The following is a 27,543-nucleotide window of genomic DNA, read 5'->3' as shown; positions in this document are numbered from 1 at the left end:
GGAGAAGATGCCCAACTCATGTGTGAACTCTATCCATATCCTAGTGTCCAACTCGGTCAGGTCAGGTCGTGGCGAATGAGTCTAGTTATCTCCGCCCGTGTAAGAGACGACGACGGTGCATCAAGGGAGTACTGGAAGCGAGGCAAGCAGCCATGTATCTGGAACCATGATGACATCTATGCATACCATCATGATGCGTCCCCCTATAAAGCTGACTCTCTGGAGGACTCAAGCGCCAATTTGGCATATCTATCGCTCGTAGTATCCCATAAGCTGTGCGTAACGGAGACCGATCCGGTAAGCGCCGCTATCTCCATGGGGGGGTTGCTAGTGTCACAAATTGCTGACGTGTCAAGCCACTGAAGAATGGAGCCAACCTTTAGATCCCGGCCGAGGGGCATAAACCCTAAGAAGAAGTAAAAGTTCCAGGCCCAGAGGACATAAAGGCATTAAAATAAAGCTGGACCCACACACACACACACATTAAAAAAAAAAAACGAATCGCGTAAAACCTCATGACGTGGAATCCAGTACGAAATCTCCGGATTTTGCGTTGACTAATGACGTGGCAACCTGTACGGATTTCTGTTTTTTTGCGTTGGCTTGCTGACGTGGCAGCTTGTACGAATTTCTGTGCTTTACGCTGGCAGCTTTTGAGCACCTAATTTTGGACAAGAAGCTTTTGAGTTTACTACTTTTCATGTAACTGATTTTGACGCCAAGGGCCTTTAAATATGTGCAGAGGCCTCTCGCATGCTTCAGTGTGAAGGTTGTTTGCCACAGAAACCCTAGCAGATTAAAACTTGAAATTTCTCGACATCTCTCAGTAGATATCTCTTCTCGACCTGATAACCTTTGAGGTCCAGTGTGATTGCTATGTCTTGGGACTACCATCACCGCCACAGGAACACTATCTGTCCAAGAGCTTATGGACCATGGTGCAGTCGGCTACAACCTAACCTAACCCTAATTTTTGGTGCATGTTTCACGAAAGTCAGTCGACTTTCGAGCTCAACTCATGTCGAGATTGCTTTTTAAGTTTGAGCTTGTTTGGTGATCCTATTTGGAATTTGTTTGAAATGGATGGTATCTGTTTTGAGCCTGTCTTGGTGCCGATTTGAATTGTTTGACTCTCGTTTTGATACTGGTTTCAATGATTGGTCATTTTACTCCAGGGTGGAGCACTGAGAAATGCTGTTTGAGAATGCTTATTCATACTCATGGCCCAGACCCTTGTGGTTATTTGCGGGGGGGAGTATTGAATGTTTGAAAAGTGTTGTTTTTACTCATAGCCCGGACCCTTGTGGTTATTTACGGGGGGAATATTATTGTTGTTACTCATGGCCCGGACCTTTTAGGTTATTTGCGGGAGGAGTGATGAGGGAGTCGTTGAACAGCTCATGGCCCAGACCTAGATGGTTGGGAGTATTCATGGGCGGCTTTATGTTTCTATGCCTTGTAACATGCATATGTGACCATTCGTGTTGCATTGTGATGTGCCAACCACTGAATATTAATTATTGAATGAAATATTTCTGGGAAGTCAACGACCCAAGATATCAAGAGTTCCGATCTAGAATGAGACTCCTTATTGGATGAGATTCTTTTGGAAAGCCAACGACCCAAAAAATCAAGAGCTCCGATTTGGAATGAGAAAATTGATTGTCCCTCGGAATGACCCTCGGAAATTTTTGAGCTAACTTGAGTTGTTTTGCAGATATGCTGTAATCGCGGACAATTACTTTTTTCAAGAAGGGGGGATGTCACAAATTGCTGACGTGTCAAGCCACTGAAGAACGGAGCCAACCTTCAGATCCCGACCGAGGGGCCTAAACCCTAAAAAGAAGTAACAAAAGAAGTAAAAGTTCCACCAACTTTTGGGACCCCATCCAATGGGACCTAGAGGACATAAAAGCATTAAAATAAAGCTGGACCCAAACGCAACAAGCAAAAAAAAATCAGTGGTTCTTGTGGTAATTTCCTTGAGCGATACAGAACACTGTCAAAGCTCTGATACCAATGTAAGGTGCAGCGGCAGTGAATGTTGCACTTTGCTCAAGATGAGTGCTCCGAACTGTGCTCAAGGGTTTCTTTTACTAACGGAAGGGAGAGCCTTCCGTTCCTTTAGTGAGAGAGTGCAATGGACACAAACAAAGTGATGAACACTGTGAATGAAGGTGCTAAGACTGAGAGATAGAGAGCGAAGAGAATACGACTCTGGGAAGTTGTCAAACCCTCCTCCAAGGGCCCCACTCTCTATGGCGAGAGCGGTCTATTTATGATTGCACAAATCTTTACAATGCTTGGACTTGCCGACAATGTCGACGACGATAAAGACGACCACCAGACGGGCTTAAATCTGAAACTAGTAAGGGCTGAAATCTGCAAATCTTTATCTGCTGAATTCTGACTCTATGTCGGTGACATTGTCAATGACGACGGTACGACGACGACACGCTGAAAACGCAGATGTTGAACTCTGCGTTTTCCGGGAAGGTGAGATCTGCGAGGTTCGGGGATTCTTCTACGATGTCTAAAGGTTGACAACTGAAAACGTTGGTGTTGCTTGAGGTTCCGTGGCGGTGATCTGCAAAAACGCTGAGGTTGTGATGCAAACCAAAAACGCTAGGGCTGAATTCTGCTTTGCTGCTGCCGGTTGTCCTGCAAATGCAAAACGCTAGGCTGATCTGATGTTCTGCTGTCGTCACCAGGTTGATGCAGATGCAAAAACGCTGGCTGATCCTTGTTCTTGTCCAAAAACGCTAGCTTGCTGCAGTGATGCAAAAACGCTAGGCCTCTTGGGTTCTGCTGAGAAGTTGCCTGTTGAACGAGTGCTCTTGCTGCCTCTTCTGCCAGAAAGTGCTAGCTCTGGTTTGCTTATATACAAACTTAGCAAAATTGCCCTACCTACTTTCCAACAAAAGTCACTTAAAAATAATAAGTGAAAAATGTCCAAAATAGGGGAAATAGGTATATGCACTGTAAAAATGCTACTAATGGAATCTGACTGGAATCTAATGGTCATGATGTGTGCAACCAGAAGATATGCATCTAATCTAAGTGCCTGGAAATGCACGGTCTGCGAACAGACTCACAAAAGTGCCAGATCACTTCCTATTCTAGACTGACTGAACCGAACTGAACCCTGATCATGCTGTAGCTTGTCCACGGACACATAGGGTTGGATGTGTCACGTGACATCCCCTCCTTTTCAAAGTGAGGTATTGGTACCGAACTGTATGGCTCGACGGATATCGCCAATAGTATCCAGAATCCTGGAAGGGACTCTTCGCCGGCCCACTCTGATGTGTGGGTCGTGCCGTACTTGAACTTCATAAAGGTCTGCAATGCTTGCTTCTATGGGCCGCGCCGAAAGCGAAAGTTTTCTGTGGCTCCTTCGATGCTTCAACTTCGTCTAGAGTCATGCTTCTTTCTTCTTCAAGAATCTCCATGGCTGAAAATTCCTAAAACCATTTCCAACACAAAAACATGAACATACCTATTCCATGTAAAGTGACTGGAAAAAATATCGTCTTCCTAAAAGACTGTGCATGCAATGTCGATGAACAAATAGAAGGAGTGCTAAACCGTACACCACACACACGCAAACAATGAGATCGAATCTTTCTCTTCTGATCTAAAGCAATCAACTGTAGCAATTCACAACGGAAATGCCCATTCTTGGTGCTTATACTTTCATGTGCTCTTTCTACAAATGTGTCATGATAAGGAAGAGACATAGAATGTGACTTCCTTGAATGCATACTTTTCAGATTTTCATAAAAAATCCGCATATATTCGTGCTCATTCATGAGTGAAACGTGCTCAACGTACAATATGTTATGCCTAGGAAAAGGGATCACATAGAGACGCTAATGAAAATACCGAAAACGATCACGAATGAAACACTCGAACAATGCGTGCGTATGAATCATGCGAACACATAGTACTTCCTGTGAGGGTTCTTTGAATCTAGGCTCGAGAGCCAAGATCGGTTCTTCGTGACTGATTGAATCTTCCTGTGGGGGTTCTGTGCACCTCGACTCGAGAGCCAAGATCGGTTCTTCGTGATTGATCGAATCTGCACTGAGGTTAGCTTCACTAGAGAAAGTATCAACTAACACATCATCCTTGTGAACAATCACCTCATCTTCATGCAAATCATCATGCTTGTCATTATCATCCAAATCATCATGCTCATCATTATCATGCAATTCATCATGCTTATCATCATGCAAATCATGTGAGTCATGCTTTGGAGAAGACGAGACTGAAAGAGTCTCCTTCTCTAGAATCCTTTCAATCTTCGCCTACACATTAGAAATGAGAGATGAAGAATGAAGAATGAACAATTTGCTTGCGATCCAATTCTGTTTTTCTTTCTGTGTACTTGCGATCAAATTCTTTCGCCTCCAAGTGTAATTGCTCGCGCTCGCACTCGCGCTCCATGGCTGCCATTCTTGCTTCGTGCCACGTTGTCATCATGTCCATCGTCTTGCATCAAAAGATTCCATAGGATCTGGTGCAATCCTTGGCCTAGATGGGGAAGGGGGAGGGTCAAAAAAACCTCCTGGTGGGGAAAATAAATTCTTCTTCGCCTCTCTCATGCTCATCACCTCCAAGCGAAGTGTCCATTCCGCTTCGAGTGATGACCATCCACTGAAGTCGTGGATTCTTGTGGGTTCTTGTGGTCTTGGGTTCTGAAGTTCACAAGGAACTTGGGTTCTTGGGATTCTTGAGGGTCTTGAGGTTCTTGGGGGTCTTGAGGTTCTTGGGTTCTTGAGGTTCTTCTTTCGCTTGCAATCTGTGTTAGAGAAGGATCTTCTCATCACCCGAGCTCTTCTCTTTCCCGCGGGCGCACCCCTCGGCGGCCTTGTGCTCACACCAAGGTTGCTTTTTCCCACCTCACATCGATTGGCCGGCCGCTAAGTGCACGGTCTGCTCTCAATGACTGAAAAGAGTAACAAGGGGAGGCTGGACAAGCCCTTCTTTCGTGGGATTCCTGTCACTCTTCAAAAACACGACTAGGAGTCGCCACGCCTAAGAGAACTTGGGTTCCGTGCGACCGCAACAAGCAAAAAAAATTGAGTGATTCTTGTGCTTCTTTCCTTGAGCGATACAGAACACTGCCAAAGCTCTGATACCAATGTAAGGTGCAGCGGCAGTGAATGTTGAACTATGCTCAAGATGAGTGCTCCGAACTATGCTCAAGGGTTTCTTTTACTTACGGAAGGGAGAGCCTTCCGTTCCTTTAGTGAGAAAGTGCAATGGACACAAACAAAGTGATGAACACTGTGAATGAAGGTGCTAAGACTGAGAGATAGAGAGCGAAGAGAATACCACTCTAGGAAGTTGTCAAACCCTCCTCCAAGGGCCCCACTCTCTATGGCAAGAGCAGTCTACTTATGATTGCACAAATCTCTACAATGCTTGGACTTGCCGACAATGTCGACGACGATGAAGACGACGACCAAACGGGCTGAAATCTGAAACTGGTAAGGGCTGAAATCTGCAAATCCTTATCTGCTGAATTCTGACTCTATGTCGGTGATGATGTCTGTCACAAGGACGTGGCAGTTATTAACCATGTCACAGAGATGTGGCAACTGCTAACCTTGGTTGTTGGTTTCTTTCCAATGGGGTTTATTTTATTTGTTTTGAGACCCTCTTTTTGAAGTAGCAAACGGTCAAACATTGTATGGCCAATGTGAACCGTAGATTCACCCCCAGAGGGGAAGTGGTCGGCACTGGAATTCGTATGGTAAGAGGATGTCTAGGCTCAGAGCAAGATCATATAGGTCCACCCGTCGCACTTACCAAGTTGGTGGATACTAGGAAGTGAACTCAAGTAAGGCGTAAAGTCAAGGCGGGACTACCCACAAAAAATATCCGACAGTTGGGCCACATTGCACTTTTGGATGCGGTCCCAATGAGGATAGATGGTCAGAAGACCAGTGGGAGCCCAACGGAAGCATCTCCTAAAATTTAGGGAACTGCTATTTTGGGCCGTGAAATGTGTTCGCGTCATTACCTCCGGTATGACTAGGGGAACATTTTACAACTCTGCCGCGAAGTCAACTGACGCGTCGGTTGGGATATTTTTAAGCGGCGAACCCGAAACGGGAAAATGCTTGTAAATGCGCCAAGTGGCACATTTCTGTGCACTTTCCAATGCAAGGAAGAAAGGGCGCTGAATTTTAAGCTGGGAGAGGCTCTTTTTGCAAACTGTCACAGGTTAAGAGCTATGGAGTGCTTCCTTTCCCTCTTATGTACAGTGCGGTGCCAGGAGTGATGCCCTACACGCTACGCACTGCCCTCTCTCTCCCCTACGAGCAGTATGTTATGCCCCACTAGTGGGCTTTTCATTTGACCAATGTACAGCTGTGGGTTCATGCGCGATTGCCGAGGCAAGAGCCTCTTGCACAGGTACTGGATTAGCTAGCGGCTAATCCCCCGCAGGTACAGGTGAATTCGGAGAGGTTTTGCGCCAGAAATCTCGTCCGATTCAAAGGGCAAGTAGCCCTACAGGTGCGGGAGCCTGAGGTCTTGCTACGGATGCGACCGGCACGCGAAACGGAGCCCAAAACAGGGAATTACAGCCTGCTGTGTATTTTTGCAGGTTTAGGGTTTCGGCCCTAAACGGACCCTAATACCCCCAGGAGGTTCGGGGACACAAGGGGACCGCTGTACAGGTGAACTAGCGCATTTTCGGGGCAGAAAACAGAGAATTCAGCGTGCTGCAGATTCTCGCCAGGTTTTGCAAAGTGTTCGTATGCATCGGGAAAGTCACCTATTGTGTGGGGATACTGACTGTGAAGCGTCCTAGTACAGTTATGCTGCCGAAATCGGGCCAGAACAGGTGTTTCTTAGCCTAGATTGTGCGGGGTAGCTTGTGGGAGATCACAGGTTTTATTCCCTTTGATAAAGCATAAAGAAATACGGAAAGGGGCGCCAATTTTGGGGCCTACAGGTTGTCGGCGTCTGCTCGGAGCATTCTAGCTTCCGAGCCGTGTGTGTGATTAAGTGTTAATTCCCGTTACAGGTCTCCTTTGCAAAGTGCTCTGTGTGTGTGCTTAAAGTAAAGAATTTCGGGTGAAAGCCAACGCCTACCGCCCTACGAGCCAGTTTCATGGTTCCATTGCCGGGATATCAATCAGTTTTTCCTCAGAGTGAGCCTGGATTGTTCAGGGTAAAGACACACAGTGCAGGAACACGGGGATTACACTATGGGCGACAAGGGGAAGGGAATTATGGAAGAGGGTTCCTCTTCAAAGGACAGGCAGGAGATTCCTATGGTTTTTGAGATTGGCGAGAGCTCACGGCCACGTCAGTCTGTACCTCCTGTCAACGTGAATGTCCCTCTAGTAGTACAGGGCTTTATGACAGGGCAACTTGAGGATGATGCGTTCAAGACTCAATTAGTTTCCGCGGTGAATGTCTTTTCGCAACTAGTGCAGAATCCGAGGTTTATGGAATTCTTGCAAGCGCCACCAGTGCAACAACAAAATAGGCAACCTACGTCGCGTACGGAGCTTGTTAATGCTCAAGCCCAGGTACTTCATGTGGCGCAGGAGGAAAGGGAACACTCGCATGTTGCGGAGTCGGGGGCTCCAAAGCAGGCTCCTCCCGTGCTTGAACAGGTGGCTAGAATGCCTATTCCACAGGTTATGCCAGTTCACTCCGCCACGTTTCAGAGCCAACATGCTGTCTTGAATGGACAGGGAGCTGGATACCAGGCTATGCACTCAGTTTTTCCACCACCCACGGTACATCCTGGGTATTTCGGGGGTGGATCAGTGTTCCAAAGTATGGCTGGTTATGCGCCTGGAAGTCAGCCGTACATGCCAGGAACAGTGTTCGAGGGTATACAAGGCATCATGCCAAACCCCATGTATAGTAGTATCGGCATGCAGCAGGGTTTCCACTGCAACCAGGGCCAGTTTGGGATGCCACAGGGTCATTTTGGCATGGCTGGTTTTTCTGGACAGCAGCCAGATATCGCACCTCTGACGCAAAATGTGAATGGCAGACACGTGACGATCATGCCTACTACAGTGCCCATGTTGCAGACCATTCCATATGACAACTTGGGGGCACTAGAGAAGCCGAAGGCTTACAAAGAAGGTGGTGCAGCAGTAAAGTTCAGTACCTTCAGTGGTTTCGAGGATAAGACAAAGGCACTCACTTTCCTCCAGCAGTTTGATACAGCTTATGCGGGAGGGAATTTTACAGAGGCCTCGAAGGTCAGGAAAGCTGCCACTTTCTTAAAGGACAATGCGCTTACATGGTGGACGACATTGTTAATGCAAGGACAGGCACCCGCCACTTGGGTTTACTTCAAGCAAATGTTTGCATCTGCTTGGCTATCAAATGAATTTGAAGCCGACGTCATGACAGATTGGCACCAGCTTACTTCAACTTCGTGCAAGAGCTTGCTGGAGTACAATAGGAGGTTTTGTAAAGCGTTACTCTCAGTGACCTCCTACAGATTTGTGCCATTGACAGAGCAGATAGAGAAGTATTGTTGTGGGCTGCCTAAAGGGCTTCACGATTACTGTACTCAGCTTATGGAAGTTGCGAACACTGGTCTTGCCTTGTTGAAAGGAGAGGACAGTGGATTTCCGAGCAATGACAAAGGAGGCCAGCAAAAGAAAAATTCAGCGAAGAAGCCCTTTGTGAAAACAGCTCCTGATGCGTCACAGGGGTCAGAAAAGGCCACCAAAGACAAGGATTCAGCCGAGACTTCTGGAGAGCAGGCAAAGAAATAAAAAAGGAAGCCTTTTGTGCGTAAGTCGCTCGAGGAAGAGAAGGTCCTAATGGCTGAGAACAAATGCTTTGTATGCGAGCAGCATGGTCACTTTTCTATCAATTGTCCACAAAGGAAAAGGCCAGCTGACTCAGAGGATAAAGAAGACCAAAAAGGCAAGAAGCCAAAACCCACGGCAGGTTTAGTACCAGACATGGTGGGTGACAGGCCCAGCACAGATGCCAGTGAGTTATGCAGGGCATGGGGTAAAGTTAGGGATCAGACGGCACTCATCTTTTTTGATCCAGGTGCTAAAGCCAACTTTATCTCACTAGAGTTAGCTATGAAGCTGGGCATCAGAGCTGAAGAGATGGGATACACAGCAGAGGCAGGGTTGGCATGTCCTGGCCACTCAGAGTGTGTTACTCCCATAATTGGAAAACTGCGTCTGCATATTCAGTCGTATGTGGACACTGAAGAGTTTTACATCATGCCGCTCGAAGGTTGTGACGCCTTGTTGGGGATCCCGTGGATGTTCCGAGTGCATGGAGTCTTGGATGCCTACAACAAAAAGATCACTGTACAGCATAGGGGCAAAACTCACATCATGGATGTAAAGCTTATAGGAGAGTCAGTCCCTATTGTATCTGCTTCTGCTATCACTTCTGTAATAAAGAATCATCTTCCTGTGTACTTGATTTTTGCACGTGATGTCTCAGATAGTGATCAGTCAAATTTATCTGTGTTAGATAAAGAAAGGTCAGCATTTTTGCAAAAGTTTAGTGACTGTTTTTCTGATTCATTACCGCCGCAATTGCCGCCAGAGAGACCTGAGGACCATTGGATAGATTTGGTGCCAGGGTGTAGCCCACCAAATAGACCTCCCTACAAGGTTAGTGCGGCGCAGCAGAAAGAGATTATGGGCCAGGTTAAGGATGGGTACCATCAGATTCGTATAAGGCCAGAGGATGTGCACAAGACTGCGTTTAGAACGACATTTGGTCTTTATGAGTTTCTAGTGATGCCGTTTGGGCTAACAAATGTTCCTGCCACGTTCAACAGAATGATGGACCGGATTTTCCGCTCGCATCAACAGTTTGTTGGAACGTTCTTCGATGACATGATAGTGTATTCGAAGAATGAAGAGGAGCATAGGCGTCACTCGACCATTGTGTTCGAAGAGCTGCGCAGTCACAGGTTACTTGTCAATCCTAAGAAAAGTGAATTCTTCCTCGAAGAGATCCACTTTCTGGGCCACATAGTCTCAAAGGATGGTGTTAGAATGGATCCCGCAAAGGTCGAAGCTATCAAGACATGGCAAAACTTGAAGACTGTGCACGATGTCAGAAGCTTCTTGGGATTGTGTTCCTACTATAGAAGGTTTATCAAAAATTTTGCAGAGATAGCATCGCCTCTTCACGCATTGCAAAAGAAAGAGGTCATTTTCAGATGGACCCAAAAAGAGATTTCAGCTTTTAGTCTCTCAAAGGAAAAGTTGACTTCAGATCCAGTTATTGTTTTGCCAGATCTCAGGAAGTCATTTGTGGTCCAGTGTGACGCGTGTGGCAGTAGCATTGGAGCAGTGCTAATGCAAGATGGACGGGTAGTAGCTTATGAAAGCCGAATTTTGCAAGGGCCAGAGAAGACTATGCAAGTCTATGAGAAAGAGCTCTTGGCCGTGATTCATGCGCTTTCTAGCTGGAAGCACTACCTCTTAGGTGCTGATTTTGTTGTCCAAACAGATCATCAGACCTTGAGATACTTCTTGACACAGTCAAAGTTATCCGAAAAGCATATGCGATGGGCAAACATTCTTTCCATGTTCCACTTCCAGATTATGCATGTGGAAGGCAAAAAGAATGTTGTGGCTGATGCGTTATCAAGAAAGCCACAAATTTCAACTGTGTCAATTCCTTATCATCATGAGTTAGATGACATGAAGGAACAGTACAGTGCTAATGAAGATTTTGAAAGGATCTTTGAACAGTTACAAGAGGGGCAACATCACGAGCACTACCTCCTCAGAGATGGTTTTATGATGATGCATGGCAGACTTTGTGTCACTAGGCCATTGCGACATAAGGTCATGGAAGAGAGTCATGTCCCACCGTATGCAAGGCATCGTGGCATTGATGCAACAGTTAAAGCGGTAGAGACGTTCTTCTATTGGCCTACCTTGAGGAGAGATGTGGATGCCTTTGTGCGAGCATGCATAGTTTGCCAAAAGGTCAAGTTTGACAGGCAAAAGGCACCAGGGTTGTTACAACCACTGCCGATTTCGGATAAGCCATGGGAAAGCATTGCTATGGACTTTATCTTTGATCTTCCAAGGACGCCAACAGGGAATGATGGTATATGGACCATTATCTGCAGATTCAGCAAGCAGGCCCATTTTATCCCTGTCAGGAAGAAGATAAAATCTGATCAGATGGCACGCTTGTTCATGTACAATGTGTTTAAGTACCATGGTATGCCACAATCGATTATCAGTGATCGTGATCCTCGCATGACCAGTTTGTTCTGGAGAGGATTGTTTGAGAACATGGGTACTACGCTCAAGTTCTCGTCTTCGTTTCATCCATAAACTGATGGACAATCAGAAGAGGCTAATTCTACTGTCTTAGATCTGCTGAAATGCTATGTGTCAGATAATAAGGGCAAGTGGGAACAATATTTGCCTATGCTTGAGTATGCGTACAATAATACGGTGCATTTGTCTACTGGCAAAGCACCTTTTGAGATTGTTGAAGGCGGCAAAAAGGTTCCTCCCATTTTGCATACAAAGGACAAGATCTTTGAAGCAGATCGATATGTTGAGAACATGGATGAGATGTATAAGAAGATTAAAGTTGCCTTGGAGAAGACTCGAGCAAAGTAGAAAAAGGCTGCTGGTCGTCACCGTCGTGAATTGTTACTATCACCTGGTGATTGGGTTCTGTTAAGGTTCGAAAAGGCAAGGTTAAAGAAGATGAAGGGCAAGGAACGGCTGTTTCCTAAGCTCAGCATGCGTTACTATGGGCCTTTTCAAGTGCTTGACAAGATCAGCGATGTGGCTTACAGGCTGAAATTGCCTGATGCATGGAAGAATCATAATGCGTTTCACATGAGTCTTCTAAGACCCTTCGTGGGTGATGTGCCAGAAGATATGCCAGTTGAGGATCAGCCAGAAGTTGAGAAACTTGATGAGATCCTGGTACCTAAGCAAGTTTTGGCACATAAGGACATAAAAGTTAAAGGACAAGTTGCAAGACGTTATTTGGTGAAGTTCAAGAACTATCCGCCTATGGATGCAAAGTGGATGGAAGAGCATGAGCTGTCAGAGTCACCAAATGTATTGCAGCTTTACCTTGAAGCCTTTGGGTTACAGCCCACTTATGCCCCAACCCAACGTGTGCAAAGGAGGGGTAATGATAGAGCTAGTACATCAAATGTACATATGAGTTCAGTGCCATAGATGAAATGGCAAAAGTATGAAGGCCTCATTAAGTCATTTGTATCTATGTATGTTACGACCTTTCTTGCGGATACATGCGATGATAAAAGAGTGTTAATAGCACAAGATCATCAGTGGCGTGTACTTATGGTATGCAATCGAGGACGTTTGCGATTTCAAGAGGGGGGTATGTCACGAGGACGTGGCAGTTATTAACCATGTCACAGAGATGTGGCAACTGCTAACCTTGGTTGTTGGTTTCTTTCCAATGGGGTTTATTTTATTTGTTTTGAGACCCTCTTTTTGAAGTAGCAAACGGTCGGACATTGTATGGCCAATGTGAACCGTAGATTCACCCCCAGAGGGGAAGTGGTCGGCACTGGAATTCGTATGGTAAGAGGATGTCTAGGCTCAGAGCAAGATCATATAGGTCCACCCGTCGCACTTACCAAGTTGGTGGATACTAGGAAGTGAACTCAAGTAAGGCGTAAAGTCAAGGCGGGACTACCCACAAAAAATATCCGACAGTTGGGCCACATTGCACTTTTGGATGCGGTCCCAATGAGGATAGATGGTCAGAAGACCAGTGGGAGCCCAACGGAAGCATCTCCTAAAATTTAGGGAACTGCTATTTTGGGCCGTGAAATGTGTTCGCGTCATTACCTCCGGTATGACGAGGGGAACATTTTACAACTCTGCCGCGAAGTCAACTGACGCGTCGGTTGGGATATTTTTAAGCGGCGAACCCGAAACGGGAAAATGCTTGTAAATGCGCCAAGTGGCACATTTCTGTGCACTTTCCAATGCAAGGAAGAAAGGGCGCTGAATTTTAAGCTGGGAGAGGCTCTTTTTGCAAACTGTCACAGGTTAAGAGCTATGGAGTGCTTCCTTTCCCTCTTATGTACAGTGCGGTGCCAGGAGTGATGCCCTACACGCTACGCACTGCCCTCTCTCTCCCCTACGAGCAGTATGTTATGCCCCACTAGTGGGCTTTTCATTTGACCAATGTACAGCTATGTGGGTTCATGCGCGATTGCCGAGGCAAGAGCCTCTTGCACAGGTACTGGATTAGCTAGCGGCTAATCCCCCGCAGGTACAGGTGAATTCGGAGAGGTTTCGCGCCAGAAATCTCGTCCGATTCAAAGGGCAAGTAGCCCTATAGGTGCAAGAGCTTGAGGTCTTGCTACGGATGCGACCGGCACGCGAAACAGAGCCCAAAACAGGGAATTACAGCCTGCTGTGTATTTTTGCAGGTTTAGGGTTTCGGCCCTAAACGGACCCTAATACCCCCAGGAAGTTCAGGGACGCAAGGGGACCGCTGTACAGGTGAACTGGCGCATTTTCAGGGCAGAAAACAGAGAATTCAGCGTGCTGCAGATTCTCGCCAGGTTTTGCAAAGTGTTCGTATGCGTCGGGAAAGTCACCTATTGTGTGGGGATACTGACTGTGAAGCGTCCTAGTACAGATATGCTGCCGAAATCGGGCCAGAACAGGTGTTTCTTAGCCTAGATTGTGCGGGGCAGCTTGTGGGAGATCACAGGTTTTATTCCCTTTGATAAAGAATAAAGAAATACCGAAAGGGGCGCCAATTTTGGGTCCTACAGGTTGTCGGCGTCTGCTCGGAGCATTCTAGCTTACGAGCCATGTGTGTGATTAAGTGTTAATTCCCGTTACAGGTCTCCTTTGCAAAGTGCTCTGTGTGTGTGCTTAAAGTAAAGAATATTGGGTGAAAGCCAACGCCTACCTCCCTACGGGCCGGTTTCAATGTCGATGTACTACGACGACGACGCGCTGAAAACGCAGATGCTGAAATCTGCGTTTTCCGGGCTGAAACTATAAACCTTGCGGAAACTGACCATGCGGCGAGGATCTGCTACAGGAAGGTGAGATTTGCGAGGTTCGGGTGTTCTTCTGCGATGTCTAAAGGCTGACAACTGAAAACGCTGGTGTTGCTTGAGGTTCCGTCGCGGTGATCTGCAAAAACGCTGAGGTTGTGATGCAAACCAAAAACGCTAGGGCTGAATTCTGCTTTGCTTCTGCCGGTTGTCCTGCAAATGCAAAACGCTAGGCTGATCTGATGTTCTGCTGTGACCAGGTTGATGCAGATGCAAAAACGTTGGCTGATCCTTGTTCTTGTCCAAAAACGCTAGCTTGCTGCAGTGATGCAAAAACGCTAGGCCTCTTGGGTTCTGCTGAGAAGTTGCCTGTTGAGCGAGTGCTCTTGTTGCCTCTTCTGCCAGAAAGTGCTAGCTCTGGTTTGCTTATATACAAACTTAGCAAAATTGCCCTACCTACTTTCCAACAAAAGTCACTTAAAAATAATAAGTGAAAAATGTCCAAAATAGAGAAATAGGTCTATGCATTGTAAAAATGCTACTAATGGGATCTGACTGGAATCTAATGGTCATGATGTGTGCAACCAGAAGATATGCATCTAATCTAAGTGTCTGGACATGCACGGTCTGCGAACAGACTCACAAAAGTGCCAGATCACTTCCTATTCTAGACTGATTGAACCGAACCCAACCCTGATCATGCTGTAGCTTGTCCACGGACACATAGGGTTGGATGTGTCACGTGACACGGTGAGTCAGAGATCAACACAATATCATCAGCATATATAACAACAATGGAATCCATATCCGTGCCAGCTCGGCACCTTTGTCACCATCTCTGTCAATGTAATCAGAAACCTCATCTATATACATACCAAATAGAGTAGGAGACAATGGACACCCTTGTTTCAATCGAACAGTGGAGTGAACTGAATCAAACATCCCCTCTAGAGTGCGTACATGTCCCACCACTAATCTGTATAGAGCCATGATCCCCCAAATCAACTCAATGGGCACTCCCATCTCCTATAGTCTACACATCAATTTGGCTTTGGGCCCATGTCAAATCGTTTGCGGAAATCCACAAAGCTACGATAAATCTATCTCCCATGTGCCCTACCCTCCTCAATGATGGCTCTGAGTGTCAAAATATGGTCAAGAGTGGAGAAGCCTCTCTTGAAACCGGCCTGTCCTGCTGCCCGTATGCCCTCACTCTCTACCCGTCTGCTCAACTGCTGCTCAAGGATAGAAATCCACAAAGCTACGATAAATCTGTCTCCCATGTGCCCTACCCTCCTCAATGATGGCTCTGAGTGTCAAAATATGGTCAAGAGTGGAGAAGCCTCTCCTGAAACCGGCCTGTCCTGCTGCCCGTATGCCCTCACTCTCTACCCATCTGCTCAACTGCTGCTCAAGGATAGATGCATACAACCGTCCCAATGTGTGTCCAATCATAATAGTACGGAAGTTTCTAGGCTTGGAAAGAGAGAGAGAGAGAGAGAGAGAGAGAGAGAGAGAGAGAGAGAGAGAGAAAGATGAAATAAAATGTTATGTTGAATGTCTTCAAAAAGGCCAAAATGCCCTATGAGAGCCAAAAAGTCCGGAGAATATGATAAAATGTCTGGAAAAAAACTAAACTACTAAAATAAAATTGTAAGGCACTATGGAGCGGGGGGGTGAACTAGGAGCTCTCTAATACAAAAAGCTGTGCTAACACTCCTTTGGAAGCCCAAAACTTATCCTGTAGAAAAATTGAGCACACCAATTGGTTGCATTCCACTCTTGATATCCTGCCTTTGCTTTGAAGGTTTTTTTCAATAACTTTTGAAGTAAGTCTTACCAAGTAATAAGACGATATGGTACAAAAGTCGTGCATCACCTTCATTCAAGATCATCTTGCGCTTGTGATTGAAAAAGGCACAGCCAACCCCTTTTAATTAACCTATTAGGCCACCACTTTAGAGAGCAAAACTCACCACCGTCATGTCAACGTCATCCCAAATCCATTCAGCTAAATACAATAAATAAATACTCTACTGAGACAAAACAAAAAATAAAGCTTTAAGCTATTGTTCTAGAGAAAATAGACATTTTCGCAATTTCTAACAAGTCTATCAGATGCCCAATCATTGCAGTCAATCAATAAAAAGCTCTTCCTAACTTTGAAATAAAGATAATTTACTTTGTCAAAATGAAGATTTTTTCCGAGCCATTCAATAGCAGCGCTGAAACGATTCCTATCACCCAAAAGAGCCAGCGTATCTAAAGAATCCACCTGTAAAGCATTAAGACACAAACTAGAATCTTGTGTAGTCTACATGAACGATGCAAGCAAAGGGCCAATACATTCAAAAGAAATGACATACCAAAGTTAAAGCATAACCGCCAAGAGAATCTTCCCCTGTACAACTTAAAGGCCTTAACTCGTCCAGAGGAAATGCATGGCGCATATAACCTTCAAAAGCGTGATAAAACATGTCTCGAACCTGCCACACAAGAGAAGAAATGTGTCAACCTATGAACAACACTAGAAGTTGAGCCATAAGTATTAAGAGATGGAGAGAATAAAGCATGAAAAGGAAAGAGACGTGCAAAGGGAAAGAGAGAGAAAGATGGATCATGGAGAGAGAAACAGCATTGCTGTTGTTTTAGTGTTATGTTTTTCTGTTTTTCTGCACCTTGAGGGTCTCAAACTTGCATTCTATGTTATTTTAGGGTTTTGAAATTGCTTTACTAAAAGGTGGGAAGGTACGTAGTGTTCGGTTCGTGTTGGATCCTACTAAAGGGTTGCGTAGATTTATTTCAAAGTGGGAAGACAATTTCAAGATATTCTCTCAAAGACAATTACTTGGTGCGTAAGGCCAAGTTATGTGTGATGAGGACTTTGCAACCAGAAGTAGGGGCTAGTTCATTTGAGCAGGGAACTCTGCGCCCCACTTTGTCTGGTCTCCAAAGTGCTTTTTCATTAAAAAAGTTCGTTGTTTTCAATCGATTCGTAGGTTGTTCATATGCTTTACCACCGTGTTAGGTGACTTGCTAGTGTCCGTAAGTATGGCAATTACGAGTTTTTTGTCATGCCATTTTGTATTACTAGCAAACCTAGTACATTAAATGGAATAATAACATTTTTTTATTTGATCCGTAAGTGTAATTGTATTTTTTTCTTGATGGCATTCTCAATTTCTTTGCTACTTGGACACAGCATGCCAAAGATGTAGAAAAAGTTTTGGCCCGTGTGGATGCTGATGGTCTTTACAATGCAGCGAAGGAGCTAGAAATTGTACTAACAACCGTTCACTATTTGGGCTACATCATTTATGCTTATGGTGTTCTTCTTGACATTGACAAGGAGAGAGAGAGAGAGAGAGAGAGAGAGAGAGAGAGAGAGAGAGAGAGAGAATCGCCAAAGACTACGTATGCCATTCACCCATTTCTTGGTTTATGTCAAGCATGCGGTTCCCACAATAAGAATTATGCGCACGTTGCTGCATCATTGTCACATGTAGAAAGGAGGTAAGCCTCGCCGTCGACACTTTTTCTAGATTGAGGCGGTCATGACTACTTTTGAAGCACTCCCTGTTGATGTCACATTGAAGCACTCCATCTAGTTCTTGCTCTTGGAAGGAGCACTTGAGGTATGGACAGATACTAGCAAAATAGCCATTGGGGCGATGTGTCAATAGATGATCATCAAGTTGCATTTCTCTCTTGTAAGTTAAATGGTGCTCACAACAATTACTCTGTTTATGATTAAAAAACATACACGCAATGAAGCATTGGAACCACTTTTTGTGTATTCGTGAGTTTGTTGTGCACACAATGAAACCGGCCCATAAGGCGGTAGGCTTTGGCTTTCACCGGAAATTCTTTACTTTACTTTAGACACACAGAGAGAGAGGGAGAGAGAGAGAGAGAGTACTTTGCAAAAGGAACCTGCGACAGGAATTAACACTTAAGTACACACACGACTCGGAAGCTAGAATGCTCCGAGCAGACCCCGACAACCTGTAGGCCCCAAAATTCGCGCCCCTTTCGGTATTTCTTTGTACTTTGAGAGCGTAAATTACAAAGTAGAGTCCTGGGAATTCTTTAACTGTATCCATCTAGATACCACCTGTTTTGGCCAAATTTCGGTAGCATAACAACCCCAAAACTTGCACGAAACCAATTCCCCTGCTGCAACTCACTTCCACTTGCATAAACCCTCTGATTCCTGCCCAAAAACAGTAAATTCAGCACGCTGTATTTACTGGTTTTTGCCCTGTTTTCAGCTCTAAACAATCCCCGAACTGTCCTCTGTGAGTGGGGAACTGTTCCCAATGGTCCCGGTGTCGTATGGCTAAAACAGCGCAAACACAGCGCTGAAAACGCACCTGTTTGGTGAGGTTATGACCCTCACCGGTGCCTGCTTTGAAGTAGCAATTAGCTACTCCTGTTCCTGCTCAAGGAGGCTCTTGCCTCAGCACAAAAGCATGAAACCACACAGTTGTACATCAGTCAAATGAAGAGCCCTCTTGTGGGGCATCACATAACTGCACGTAGGGGAGAGAGAGAGTAGTATGTAGTGTGCAGGTCATCACTCCTAACACCACACTGTACATAGAGAGGAAAGCAAGCATTCCATAGCTCTTAACCTATGACAGAAAACTACAAAATGAGCCTCCCATCTATAACTTCAGCGCTACCTCTTCATGCATGAGGAAAGTGCATTAAAATGTGCCACTTGGCACGATTACAAGCATTTTCCCGTTTCGGGGTTGCCGCCTAAAAATCTCCCAACTGGTTGCCCAGTTGACTTTGCGGCAGAGTTGTAAAATGTTCCCCTTGTCATTCCGAAGGTAATGACGCGAACACATTTCACAGCCCAAAAATGCAGTTCCCTAAGTTTTAGGAGATGCTTCTGTTGAGCTCCCACAAGTCTTCTGACCACTTCTCCCCATTGGGACCGCATCCACAAATGCAATGTGGCCCAACTGTCGGGTACTTTCCTTTGGTGATCCCACCTTGGCTTTGTGCCTTTATTGAGTTCACTTCCTAGAATCCACCAACTTGCTAAGTGCAAGGGGGGGACCTACACGATCTTGAACTGAGCCTAGACACCCTCTTACTATACGAATTCCAATGCCGACCAAATTCCCGTCTGCGGTTGAAACTACCGTTCACATTGGCCATACAATGTCCGACCATTTCAACTTCAAAAAGAGGGTCTCAAAAATAAAACAAAAATCATTGGAAAGAAACCAACAACTAAGGTTAGCAATTGCCACATCCTCATGACATAGTTAACACTTGCCACGTCCTCGTGACATACCCCCCAATTGAAATCGCAAACGTCCTCGATTGCATACCATAAATACACGCCACTGATAATGTTGTGTTGTCAGCACTCTTTTATCATCGCATGTATCCGCAAGAAAGATCGTAACACATAGATACAACTGACTTAATGAGCCCTTCGTACTTTTGTCGTTTCCATCTATTACACTAAATTCATATGTACAGTTGATGTGCTAGCCCTATCATTACCCCTCCTTTGCACACGTTGGGTTGGGACATAAGTAGGTTGTAACCCAAAGGCTTCAAGGTAAAGCTGCAACACATTTGGTGACTCTGACAGTTCATGCTCTCCCATCCACTTTGCATCCATAGGCGGATAGTTCTTGAACTTCACCAAGTAGCGTCTTGCAACCTGTCCTTTAACTCTTAGGTTCTTATGTGCCAAAACTTGCTCAGGTACCAGGATTTCATCAAGTTCCTCAACTTCTGGCTGATCCTCATCTAGCATATCTTCTGGCACATCACCCATGAAGGGTCTTAGAAGACTCACATGAAACGCATTATGAATCTTCCACGCAACAGGCAATTTCAGCCTGTAAGCCACATCGTTGATCTTGTCAAGCAGTTAAAAAGGCCCATAGTAATGCATACTGAGCTTAGGAAACAGTCTTTCCTTGCCCTTCATCTTCTTTAACCTTGCCTTTTCGAACCTTAACAGAACCCAATCACTAGGTGATAGCAACAATTCACGACGGTGACGATCAACAGCCTTTTTCTGCTTTGTCTAAGTCTTCTTTAATTTTCTTATACATTTCATCCATGTTCTCAACATACTGATCTGCTTCAAAAATCTTGTCCTTTGTATGCAACATGGGAGGAACTTTTTTGCCACCTTCAACAATTTCAAAAGGTGCCTTGCCAGTCGACGAATGCACCCTATTATTGTACGCATACCTAAGCATAGGCAAATACTGTTCCCACTTGCCCTTATTATCTGACACATAGTATTTCAGCAGATCTAAGACAGTAGAATCAGCCTCTTCCATCAGTTTGTGGATGAAACAAAGACAAGAACTTGAGCGTAGTGCCCATGTTCTCAAACAATCCTCTCCAGAACAAACTTGTCATGCGAGGATCACGATCACTAACAATCGATTGTGGTATACCATGGTACTTAAACACATTGTACATGAACAAGCGTGCCATTTGATCAGATTTTATCTTCTTCCTAACAGGGATAAAATGGGCCAACCTACATATAATGGTCTATATACCATCATTCCCTGTTGGCGTTCTTGGAAGATCAAAGATAAAGTACATAGCAATGCTTTCCCATGGCTTATCCAGAATCGGCAGTGGTTATAACAACCCTGGTGCCTTTTGCCTGTCAAACTTCACCTTTTGGCAAACTATGCATGCTCGCACAAAGGCATCCACATCTCTCCTCAAGGTAGGCCAATAGAAGAACGTCTCTACCGCTTTAACTGTTGCATCAATGCCACGATGCCTTGCATACGGTGGGACATGACTCTCTTCCATGACCTTATGTCGCAATGGCCTAGTGACACAAAGTCTGCCATGCATCATCATAAAACCATCTCTGAGGAGGTAGTGCTCGTGATGTTGCCCCTCTTGTAACTGTTCAAAGATCCTTTCAAAATCTTCATTAGCACTGTACTGTTCCTTCATGTCATCTAACTCATGATGATAAGGAATTGACACAGTTGAAATTTGTGGCTTTCTTGATAACGCATCAGCCACAACATTCTTTTTGCCTTCCACATGCATAATCTGGAAGTGGAACATGGAAAGAATGTTTGCCCATCGCATATGCTTTTCGGATAACTTTGACTGTGTCAAGAAGTATCTCAAGGTCTGATGATCTGTTTGGACAACAAAATCAGCACCTAAGAGGTAGTGCTTCCAGCTAGAAAGCGCATGAATCACGGCCAAGAGCTCTTTCTCATAGACTTGCATAGTCTTCTCTGGCCCTTGCAAAATTCGGCTTTCATAAGCTACTACCCGTCCATCTTGCATTAGCACTGCTCCAATGCTACTGCCACACGCGTCACACTGGACCACAAATGACTTCCTGAGATCTGGCAAAACAATAACTGGATCTGAAGTCAACTTTTCCTTTGAGAGACTAAAAGCTGAAATCTCTTTTTGGGTCCATCTGAAAATGACCTCTTTCTTTTGCAATGCGTGAAGAGGCGATGCTATCTCTGCAAAATTTTTGATAAACCTTCTATAGTAGGAACACAATCCCAAGAAGCTTCTGACATCGTGCACAGTCTTCAAGTTTTGCCATGTCTTGATAGCTTCGACCTTTGCGGGATCCATTCTAACACCATCCTTTGAGACTATGTGGCCCAGAAAGTGGATCTCTTCGAGGAAGAATTCACTTTTCTTAGGATTGACAAGTAACATGTGACTGCGCAGCTCTTCGAACACAATGGTCGAGTGACGTCTATGCTCCTCTTCATTCTTCGAATACACTATCATGTCATCGAAGAACGTTCCAACAAACTGTTGATGTGAGGTCCATCATTCTGTTGAACGTGGCAGGAGCATTTTGTTAGCCCAAACGGCATCACTAGAAACTCACAAAGACCAAATGTCGTTCTGAACGCAGTCTTGTGCACATCCTCTCGCCTTACATGAATCTGATGGTAGCCACTCTTAAGATCTATCTTGCTGAAAATTGTAGCACCCTCTAAACGATCAAGAATATCATTAATCCTAGGAATAGGAAACCTATTCTTGATGGTATTCTTATTCAACACACGGTAATCAACACACATGCGCCATGAGCCATCCTTTTTCTGCACTAGGAGCACTCGGGAGCAAAAGGGTGAAGAACTAAGTTGAATCAGCCCCTTCTGTAATAACTCCTCAACCTGGCCCATAATCTCTTTCTGCTGCACCGCACTAACTCTGTGGGGAGGTCTATTGGGTGGGCTACACCCAGTCACTAAACTTTTGCAAAAATGCTGACCTTTCTTTATCTGACATAGATAAATTTGACTGACCATTATCTGAGACATCACGTGCAAAAATCAAGTACAAAGAAAGATGATTCTTTATTACAGAAGTGATAGCCGAAGCAAATACAGTAGGGACAGACTCCTCTTTGAGCTTTACATCGAAAACATGAGTTTTGCCCCTGTGCTAGAGGGTGATCATCTTGCCGAAGGCATCCAACACGCCATGCACTCTGAACATCCACGGAATTCCAAGTAGCACATCGCACCCTTCCAATGGCATGATATAGAACTCTTCTGTGTCCACATACGACTGAATATGCAGACACAGCTTTCCAATAATGGGAGTTACACACTGTGAGTCGCCAGGATATGCCAACCCTGACTCTGCTGTGTACCTCATTTCCTCAGCTCTGATGCCCAGCTTCATAGCTAACTCTGGTGAGATAATGTTTGCTTTGGCACCTGGATCAAAGAAGATGAGTGCCATATGATCTCTAACTTTACCCCATGGCCTGCATAACTCACTGGCATCTGTATTGGGCCTATCACCCACCATGTCTGGCACCAAACCTGCCGTGGGTTTAGGCTTCTTGCCTTTTTGGTCTTCTTTATCATCTGAGTCAGCTGGTCTTTTCCTTTGTGGACAATTGGCAGTAAAGTGACTAGGCTGCTCGCATAAAAGGCATTTGTTTTCAGCCACTAGGACCTTCTTTTCCTCGAGCGACTTACGCACAAGAGGCTTCCTATCTGTTTCTTTGGTTGCGCTCCGGATGTCACGTGACACATCCAACCCTATCTGTCAGTGGACAAGTTACAGCACGATCAGGGTTGAGTTCAGTCCAGTCAGTCTAGATTAGAAGTGATCTGGCACTTTTGTGAGTCTATTCATAGACCATGCATGCCCAATCACTTAGTGTAGATGCATATCCTCTGGTTGCACACAGCATGATCATCAGTATTCCCACCAGAATCCATCAAATTCCATCAAGGGAATTTTCCAGTGCATTTAGCCTATTTTACCTATTTTTGACATTTTTCACTTATTATTTTTAAGTGACTTTCCAACAAAAGTAGGTAGGGCAATTTTGCTAAGTTTGTATATAAGCAAACTAGAGCTAGCACTAATTGGCAGAAGAGGAAGCAAGAGCTCCACGCTCAACAGGCAACTTCTCAGCAGAACCCGTTAGAAGGCCTAGCGTTTTGCAAATTGCAGGACCTAGCATTTTCCCCATCAAGATCAGCCAACGATTTGCTTTGCAGATTCCGGCGACAGCAAGACCACATGCCTAGCCTGTTGATCCCAGATCTTCACCGCCAGAAGAATTCACAGCTTCCCTAGCGTTTTTGCAAATCCAGCCTCCCTAGCGTTTTTGAGAACATCAGCCCTGGCGTTTTTGAATGATCAGCCCAGCCTTGCAGATCCAAGCCTTGGCGATCCCAAGCAGTAGAAGACCCGTCAGTTTCAGCCTCGAAGAGTAGCAGATTCAGCCTTGGTAAGACCATCAGTTTTCAGCCTTGAAGATCCTTAGTTTTCAGCCCTAAACCTGCAGATTTTCAGTGTCAAAGACCCATAGAAAACAGCCCCAAAAACAGCGTTTTTGGCTCAATTGCAGATTCCAGCCCAAAGCGTTTTTGGACAACAGTAGGAAGATTGCAGATTTCAGCCCTAGTGTCGGCCTCGTCATCCCCGTCGTCGTCAACATAGCCTAGACTTGCATCAATCACTTGCATTCACTTGTACCAGTTTGCGCAATCATAAGTAGACCACTCTCGCCGACGAGAGTGGGGCCTTCGGAGGAGGGTTTTACGTCTCTGGTGTCGTATCTCTCTGCTCTCTCTCTCAGTCTCATACACTTTCACGCACAATGTCCATCACTTGTTTGTGATCATAGCATTCTCTCATTAAGAACGGAAGGCTCTACCTTCCATAAGAACAAAAGGAACCTTGAGCACAGTTCGGAGCACTCATCTTGAGCAAAGTGCAAACATTCATTCCGCTGCACCTAACATTGGTATTAGAGCTTTGGCAGTGTTCTGTATCACTCAAGGAAAGAACCACAAGAATCACAAGAATTTTTTTGCTTGTTGCGGTCGCACGAACCCAAGTTCGCTTGGGCGTGTCGATTCCTAATCGTGGTTTTTGATGAGTGACAAGAATCCCAAGAAAGAAGGGCTTGTCCAGCCTCCCCTTGTGTCTCTTTTCACTCATTGAGAGCGGACCGTGCACTTAGCGGCCAGCCACTCAATGTGAAGTGGGAAAAAGCAACCTTGGTGTGAGCGCAAGGCCGCCAAGGGGTGCGCCCGAAGAAAGGAGTAGAACTCGGGTGAAGAGAAGATCCTTCTCAAACACAGTTTGCAAGCGAAAGAAAACCTCAAGAACCCAAGACCCTCGTGAACTTAAGAACCCAACACCCGCAAGAACCCAAGTTCCTAGTGAACTTAAGAATCCACAAGAACCCACAAGAACCACGACGTCAAAATGGTCATCACTCGAAGCGGAATGGATACTTCGCTTGGAGGTAGTGAGCATGAGAGAGGCGAAGAAGAATTTTCCCCACCAGGAGGTTTTTCCGACCCTCCCCCTTCCCCATCTACGTCAAGGATTGCACCAACTCCTATGGAGGAGTTGAAGCAGTTGTTTCAGGAAAGACAGTTAGACGCGAAGAAAGAAAAGCAGAAAGAGAAGCAGAAAGAAAGGCCTACGAAGAACGAAGGGCAGCCATAGATCGTGAATACGAAGAAGGAATGGCAACCATAGAGCGTCAGTACGACTTGGAAGAAAAAGAAAGTCAAGTCAAATTTGATCGCGAGAACAAAGCAAGACAAGCAGAATTTGATCGCGAGAACAAAGCAAGAATGCAAGAGCTGTTGCGACTTTTTTCTCAAGTCCAGGCACAGATGCAAGAGATTCAAGAGAAGGAGACTCTCTCAGTCTCTTTTTCTCCAAAGCATGACACACAGAATTTGCATGATGATTTGATTGACAATGACAAGCATGATGATTTGCATGATCAAGATGTGATTTCTCACAAGCATGATGAGTTGCATGAAGAAGATGTGATTGTTCACAAGGATGATGAGTTAGTGGATGCTTTTTCTAGCGAAGCTAACCTCGTTGTAGATACAATCAATCACGAAGAACCGATCTTGGCTCTTGAGCCGAGGTCCAAAGAACCCCCTCAAGAAGAACCGATCTTGGCTCTCGAGCCTAGGTCCAAAGAACCCTCACAGGAAGTATTATGTGTTCGCATGATTGATATGCACGCATTGTTCGAATGTTACATTCGTGATCGTTTCCTTATGAGTCTGCATCTTTATGAGCTCCCTTTTCCTAGGCATGACATATTGTATGTTGAGCACGAATGTATACAGATTTTTCATGAAAAGCTGAAACTTATGTATGTAAGGAAGTCACATTCCATGTCTCTTCCTTGGCATGACACATTCGTAGAACGAGCACATAAAAGTATAAGCACCAAGCATGCGCATTTCCATTGTGATTTGCCACAGTTAATTGATTTCGATCAAACAGAAAAGATTCGATCTCATTGTTTGCGTGTGTGTGGTGAACGCTTTAACACTCCATCTATTGGTTCATCTACATTGCATGCACAGTCTTTGAGGAAGACGAGATTTTTTCCACTCACTTTACATGGAATAGGTATGTTCATGGTTTTGTGTTGGAAATGGTTTCATGAATTTTCAACCATGGAGATTCTTGAAGAAGAAAGAAGCATGACTCTCGACGAAGTTGAAGCATCAAAGGAGCCACAGAAGACTTTGTGTCGCTTTCAGTGCGGCCCAAAGCAGCAAGCTTTGTAGACCTTTATGAAGTTCAAGTACCGCACGACCCACACATCAGAGTGGGCCGGCGAAGAGTCCCTTCCAGGATTCCGGATGCTGTTGGTGATCTCCCTCGACGCCATACAGTTCGGTACCAGTACCTTACTTTGAAAAGGAGGGGATGTCACGTGACACATCCAACCCTATGTGTCCGTGGACAAGCTACAGCATGATCAGGGTTCAATTCAGTCCAGTCAGTCTAGATTAGAAGTGATCTGGCACTTTTGTGAGTCTATTCGTAGACCGTGCATGCCCAGTCACTTAGTGTAGATGCATATCCTCTGGTTGCACACAGCATGATCATCAGTATTCCCACCAGAATCCATCAAATTCCATCAAGGGAATTTTCCAGTGCATTTAGCCTATTTTACCTATTTTTGACATTTTTCACTTATTATTTTTAAGTGACTTTCCAACAAAAGTAGGTAGGGCAATTTTGCTAAGTTTGTATATAAGCAAACTAGAGCTAGCACTAATTGGCAGAAGAGACAGCAGGAGCTCCACGCTCAACAGGCAACTTCTCAGCAGAACCCATCAGAAGGCCTGGCGTTTTGCAGATTGCAGGACCTAGCGTTTTTCCCATCAAGATCAGCCAACGATTTGCTTTGCAGATTCCGGCGACAGCAAGACCACAAGCCTAGCGTGTTGATCCCAGATCTTCACCGCCAGAAGAATTCACAGCTTCCCTAGCATTTTTGTAGATCCAGTCTCCCTAGCGTTTTTGAGAACATCAGCCCTGGCGTTTTTGAATGATCAGCCCAGCCTTGCAGATCCAAGCCTTGGCGATCCCAAGCAGTAGAAGACCCGTCAGTTTCAGCCTCGAAGAGTAGCAGATTCAGCCCCGGTAAGACCATCAATTTTCAGCCTTGAAGATCCTTAGTTTTCAGCCCTAAACCTGCAGATTTTCAGCATCAAAGACCCACAGAAAACAGCCCCAAAAACAACGTTTTTGGCTCGGTCGCAGATTTCAGCCCAGAGCGTTTTCGGACAGCAATAGGAAGATTGCAGATTTCAGCCCTAGTGTCGGCCTCATTATCCCCGTCGTCGTCGTCAACATAGCCTAGACTTGCATCAATCACTTGCATTCAGTTGTACCAATTTGCGCAATCATAAGTAGACCACTCTCGCCGACGAGAGTGGGGCCTTCGGAGGAGGGTTTTACAACGTCTCTGGTGTCGTATCTCTCTTCTCTCTATCTCTCAGTCTCATACACTTTCACGCACAGTGTCCATTCACTTTGTTTGTGATCATAGCATTCTCTCATTAAGAATGGAAGGCTCTACCTTTCATAAGAACAAAAGGAATGTAACAAACTGCTGACGTGTCAAAGCCTAAAGAATGGAGCCAACTTACAGATGATGTGGCTACCCGAGAGCAGAAACCCTAACCCTAATTTCTACCAGAAACCCTAACTATTGAAAC

At 45.2% G+C, this 27,543-nt stretch overlaps 1 protein-coding gene across 3 annotated transcripts in view; it reads right to left on the bottom strand.

The window, feature by feature from the left end:
• The window catches only part of LOC147456589 (Glycosyl hydrolase family 47 protein), a 141,321-nt gene that overhangs the window by 101,625 nt on the left and 12,153 nt on the right, over positions 1 to 27,543 (bottom strand). For 2 of the 3 annotated variants that reach the window (XM_086515019.1, XM_086515017.1), the window contains exons 2-3: positions 16,381 to 16,500; positions 16,197 to 16,289 (exon numbers count right to left, since the gene is read on the bottom strand). In XM_086515019.1, the coding sequence (XP_086371145.1) occupies positions 16,197 to 16,289; positions 16,381 to 16,500 (213 nt within the window). The remainder of the gene's footprint in view (positions 1 to 16,196; positions 16,290 to 16,380; positions 16,501 to 27,543) is intronic. The other variant, XM_086515018.1, reaches the window with a different exon arrangement.

The sequence above is a fragment of the Adiantum capillus-veneris genome, chromosome 6 (assembly GCF_014529385.1).
Source record: "Adiantum capillus-veneris isolate H3 chromosome 6, ASM1452938v2, whole genome shotgun sequence".
Classification (NCBI taxonomy): Eukaryota; Viridiplantae; Streptophyta; class Polypodiopsida; order Polypodiales; family Pteridaceae; genus Adiantum; species Adiantum capillus-veneris.
Note: the sequence above shows the minus strand (reverse complement) of the source record. Positions and strands in the feature narration are given on the sequence as shown.